Source organism: Lottia gigantea (genome assembly GCF_000327385.1).
Source record: "Lottia gigantea unplaced genomic scaffold LOTGIsca_125, whole genome shotgun sequence".
NCBI lineage: Eukaryota > Metazoa > Mollusca > Gastropoda > Lottiidae > Lottia > Lottia gigantea.
This window is the reverse complement of record NW_008707332.1, coordinates 316,030-321,943: the sequence shown is the minus strand read 5'-3', so window position 1 is coordinate 321,943 and position 5,914 is coordinate 316,030. Positions and strand designations below refer to the sequence as shown.

The 5,914-nt window shown below is 33.4% G+C and overlaps 2 protein-coding genes across 2 annotated transcripts; one reads left to right on the top strand and one right to left on the bottom strand.

Moving 5' to 3' along the window:
* Positions 1-4,223: 4,223 nt before the first annotated feature.
* LOTGIDRAFT_138377 (hypothetical protein) lies at positions 4,224-4,499 on the bottom strand (the record flags this gene model as incomplete). Its single annotated transcript, XM_009048600.1, has 1 exon — positions 4,224-4,499. A coding segment is annotated over one exon (276 nt), but the record flags the coding sequence as incomplete, so codon positions are not given.
* A 399-nt stretch (positions 4,500-4,898) lies between these two features.
* On the top strand, positions 4,899-5,324 carry LOTGIDRAFT_138429 (hypothetical protein; the record flags this gene model as incomplete). Its single annotated transcript, XM_009048599.1, has 1 exon — positions 4,899-5,324. A coding segment is annotated over one exon (426 nt), but the record flags the coding sequence as incomplete, so codon positions are not given.
* Between the last annotated feature and the right edge of the window lie 590 nt (positions 5,325-5,914).

Here is a 5,914-nt window from a genome sequence, read left to right as displayed (position 1 = left end):
AATCATATTTTTTAAATTTCGAATACCAGAGTTGGTGGCACCAGCTATTGTTCAGGAGGTACAAGATTGTAATCATACATCATACTTTTATAACAGGAACGTCTACAACAATTTAGCAGTCGACAGCGTAATAAATGATAATTTGTAAATAATAGTAATTTCTTGTTCATTTTTTGGGAAATGTGTTCAAGTCTATTTTGAAAATGTGTAAGAAGTCTTCATCTTGCCAATGTGTATACGCACATCACGTATTCAACTTAATCAGATCATAAAAGTTTTAAAATTCTAATGGTTAATCTGTGAATCTGACAACAACTACGAAGTTATACTGGCCAAAGGGATTTGAAGAAACAACGTGTGCAAAAACAGCGAGAATGAATGATTACTCACTCTCATATTTTCTATTGCTCTTTTTAATACCATAATAGAACGTAATAGTCGTAAATCCCCATGTTCAAAGGTGTCATCACCAGATCTTTCTTTGAAAACAGAAGTTTTAAGACAAAAAAAAATGTTTCCTGAGCTATTGACTTTTCTCTTGAGGACAATGCTAACTAATTTACTTCCTATAAGCCAAGCTAAAGTATATAGAACTGTCATTGATTTAGCGTAATATTTAAGAGAAAAATCATGGTATGCCAAGAAATGACTTCATAATATTTAGGAGAAGTACAAGATCATATTTCAGAAGCTTTTATGTCCGATTATTTTATCAACAAACAACATCAAGAATCAATTTTTCGTGATAATTTGAATTTTGATCTCCATCAGTAGAGAAGTTTAATCATGCTTACTTCTAATCTGTGTTGCTTTTATGCTTGGAAAATAAACAATCGATATAGGTCATATTAAGTTTGTTGACAAAAGGATGTAAGTTCAGATTCAATGTTTTCAATATTCAAAAAGTAATCAAAATATATAGAAAAAATAACGAGACCACTTCCGTCTAAAAGTTCATACATAAAAGCTTAGCAAATACTAGCTTCTGGTGATAAAACATCGCCATCAATTGATAACAATAATCATCCTTCAACAACCAATACTTGAAAGAACTAAAAGCATTCCATTTTGATAACCCAGTAAGAAACTGTCGGCTCTGTTGAGAAATGATACCAAGCTTGACATCCAATTGATTAATTTTGGTGAAGATGAGATAGAAATTGGACTCGGGGTTAAAAAGTTTCTTGATTGAAAAAAGATTTCTGCCGTGTCTCTACGGAGAATTTAGCCTTAATTGCCTAATGCAGATGAAATACTGATTTGAATCTTGATTGAAGCTTTGTTCTAATGGTGAATCGCATCTTGCTTTCCTGGTTGTCTATGACTATGCCTTGAAAATATGCAATTGAAACATATTAGCAGAAAATATTTTTTACGGTGTTAATGATTTTCTTTAATCATACCCCGTATCGGAATTTTATGTACATAGTTAAAACAGATTTCGAAATAATCCGTAATAAGCAACTGAATAATCAGGAACTAAAATGGTCAGTCGAATTCCTTATATGCGAATTGTAGGAGTGTACTGTACCGGGCATCTCGTTATAGTATCTCCAGCGAGACAGGACATACTCTCTGTATCGAAACACCTGGTGCCACTCTGACTTATTGGGGACTTTTTTATGAGTTTGCACATATAGCTAATATTGTTGGATTAATAAATTAAATTTAGCCAAAGATATTCATACACTTTAATGACTGCATCTAAAATAGAACATTCTTGTCAGTCTAATATTTGGAATGTACTTAAATAAGAAATATGGAGCTTGAAAATAAAATTCCGAATATAAAGTAATATTCGAAGAAATTTTGTCCGCCCTCGTCATTTGGTCTCGGGTTTAATTTGGGTTATTAAGTCATCTCAGTTTGGTCGTAGGTTTTAAAAAAGTCATTGTTTTTAGTTGTAATATATTCCTATAACTTTAAGATTGCTTTGGTAATTGTAATGCCAAATCGATAGTAATTTATTGTACAGACGAATTTCATGCAAGATGATCCCAATAATTTAAAATTTATCGACATGGAATCTTGTAGAGGTTTGAATTCGTTCGTAAAGTGTTTGTATGTATTTAAGTGTTTTGGTTTTCTATGATTATTTCATTGATCTTTATTTTGCAGATTGTTAATCGAGTATAAAAATGGACGAGACTCTTCAAAACAATACATCTTATGATATGACATTTATGAATGGCACAGGTAATATTACAATTTACTAGTTATTCTCAAAATAAGGTTATGAATGCGGAGAATCTGGAAGATTCAGAAACTTACACAATTGGTGCATCCAACAAAAGGTTCTTGATAAACTAATGCTCAAACGATTACTGCTATTTTCATTGCCTTATTATAGTTCGATGTGTCGCAAGTAGGCCTTGAAATATTTTGCTTTCAATCTTAACCTCTATATGGAAACTTAATGAACTGCAGTCTAATCACTCTCGTTACCTTTTCATAACGAGTTTGAGAACTACCAACTCTAGCAAAATTATCGGAACGAAACAATTTCCTAAGTGCTTTTTGCAAAGACGTGTAAAAATCTACTTTCTGTTATGTTTCGGTACAAATTCGTGTAATCTTAGTCTTGCTGACTTCCTCTTGTGTTTGTATCAAGCGTCATTTGCAGCAGAGAGTATCAATTATCGTTGTTTTTTCTCAATAGATTTGACCATGTTTACCAGTTTCTTAGCTTGAAGGGTATTGTTTGATGAGATTCTCATTTATTAATTGAATAGTGACCCGGATTTCACCTTTTTTTCTCATTCTGTTTCCTGACCACATCAGCCTTATTAATCTAGGACAATGTATTAACCTAGATTTTTCAGGACCTCTTGTCAAGTTGACATTGGCGACATATTTTCTTATTCAATTTGGTCAATATATCAGGTTGAGCAATGGACAATTTGTATCTGAATGATATCTTATAATTATAAAGATGCGTGTTGAAGTCTTATCATTAGCCGTGTTATAATAAATCAATTTCATAAAATTGGGATTGTTCACCACGTTCCATTACCAGACATAAATTCATCAATTTTGAAAATTACATCAGACCAGCGTAATAAATCTCCCCGACATCCTAACTGGCTAGTATGTAAATAATTGATATCAGTTATAGGACCAAAGGCACATAATACATGTATATAATAAGCATTTATTCTTTCCTTTTATACAGTATAATATTATTAAACCTGATCTTTTCATCTCAGGTGTGTCATTCAAGTCTGAAATTGTTTAGGTTATCAATACCATTTATTGCAACAAAGGGACTATATATAAGCCTATTGAGACTCGAAATCTCGATCTATCAATATTATTAATTCTTCATATTTAATTCCCAATAGTTGATTTTAGATTGATAAATTCCCTAAGAATCGTCAATTGTCTATGGTTGATTGTAAACAAGTGTAGCAGGATCATTTATTTCCTTTGCTTGACTTAAGTCTACCAGAATCATTGAGTCTCTATGTTTGATTGCTATGTGATCGAAGTCTACCAGAATCATTCAGTTCCTATGTTTGATTGGTGTTATATAAGTCCACCAGAATCATTCAGTTCCTATCTTTGATTGCTGTGTTATATAAGTTCACCAGAATCATCCAGTCCCTATGTTTGATTGCTATGTGATCGAAGTCTACCAGAATCATTCAGTCCCTATGTTTGATTGCTGTGTTATATAAGTCCACCAGAATCATTCAGTTCCTATCTTTGATTGCTGTGTTATATAAGTTCACCAGAATCATCCAGTCCCCATGTTTGATTGCTGTGTTATATAAGTCCACCAGAATCATCCAGTCCCTATGTTTGATTGCTGTGGGGTATAAGTCCACCAGAATCATTCAGTCCCTATGTTTGATTGCTGTGTTATATTAGTTCCCCAGAATCATCCAGTCCCTATGTTTGATTGCTGTGTTATATAAGTCCACCAGAATCATTCAGTCCCTATGTTTGATTGCTGTGTTATATAAGTCCACCAGAATCATCCAGTCCCTATGTTTGATTGCTGTGTGATTGAAGTCTACAATGAGAACAAGGTCTACCAGAATCATTGAATTCCGATATTTGATTGATGTGTGATCGAAGTCCACCAGAATCATTGAGTCCAAATGTTTGATTGTTGTGTGATTGAAGTCTACCAGGATGATTGCTTTCCTATGTTGGATTGCTAGTGTGATTGAAGTCATTGAATCACTGAGTCTCTATGTTGGATTGCTGTGTGATTGAAGTCATTGAATCATTGAGTCTCTATGTTGGATTGCTGTGTGATTAATGTCTACCAGAATCATTGAGTCTCTATGTTGGATTGCTGTGTGATTAATGTCTACCAGAATCATTGAGTCTCTATGTTGGATTGCTGTGTGATTAATGTCTACCATAATCATTGAGTCTCTATGTTGGATTGCTGTGTGATTAATGTCTACCAGAATCATTGAGTCTCTATGTTGGATTGCTGTGTGATGAATGTCTACCAGAATCATCGAGTCTCTATGTTTGATCGCTGTGTGTTTGAAATCTACCAGAATCAGAATATCTAATTGACCTGTCTGTCATTCTTGTAGCCTGATTGTAAGTCGAGTAAAGTCTCCCTTTCTTTACGTCTGACAAGGCTTCAAGTACATCTTAAAAACCTGTAGCTCGAATATCCCATAGTTTTAAAGGGTTCATCAGACATGATTTGTGCATACAAAATTATAATGAACATATCTTCAATATAGAGAATACAACATTTGAAAGGTATTTGCTAAGCTTTAAATGTTAATAAACGCCGCCATATTTTATATTAAATTAGATTCGTTATGTTTGATTTAGAAGTCCCTTAAAGATTAAATGATAATATACTTATGTATTGTTATCTTGAGAAACCTATTAATATTTTAATGATTTGTCTATTTTCAGGTTTCATGCAGATACCAGCCGTCTGGGGATTCTTTATCCACCAAATTTTTACACCAATCTTTACCGTTGTGGGAATCATTGGGAATTGCTTATCGTTTATTGTGATGAAGTCTAAAACATTACGACATAAATCCTACAGTCATTATTTATGTGCATTAGCAGTTTTTGATAGTCTGGTACTAATAGAGAGAGAAATTCTAGTCACCAATGATTTGCTAATGTATTATGGTAAACCAGGAGTATTTGAAGGGTTCTCAGCGGCAGCTTGTAAGATCTTCAACTTCACCGGATGCGTGTGTTCCTTAATGTCCTCTTGGATTATCGTTTGTATGGCACAAGAACGTTTATTGGTGGTTTACATGCCGTTTAAGAAGCACGTATTCACAACACAGCGTGGAGCTATTCTGATTATACTGTCATTGTTTATCGTGATGTCATATACCCAAGTATTTCGACTAGTAATGGTTACTAATAATAATGCTCAGTGTGAAAGTACTCCGGAGTTATATACTGTTTATACAGCCTTACATGTATATTTTTACCAGTTCTGTCTAATATTTACCTTACCAGTCATAATTGTATTCATCTGTAATATCTTGGTTCTATGTAAAATATACCATGTTCGAAAAGCCATGCAGGATGAAAATTCTTTCTCGACACGATTAACCAGATCGAATAATACGCGCCATAAGACAACCATCATGTTATTGGCAATATCATTTACTTACATTTTTACACTTTTACCGCTCGTATTTTTATCCTTTGTGTTGATCATTGCGATGAAAGTGTACGGACGTGACGCTGCTGGGTTGTTAATAAGCGCCCATCCTTGGAAAGATCTACTTGTTGTCATTTCTCAGATCAATTATGGTATCAACTTTTTTATTTATGTTTTATCGGGGAAGAATTTTCGAGTAGAATTGAGAAGAGTGTTTAATAAAGAAAGAATGACGTCTATTAACAGTTCTAAAACACGTGATGAATTTATGCTGTTATAAATCGTACATGTATATAATAAAAC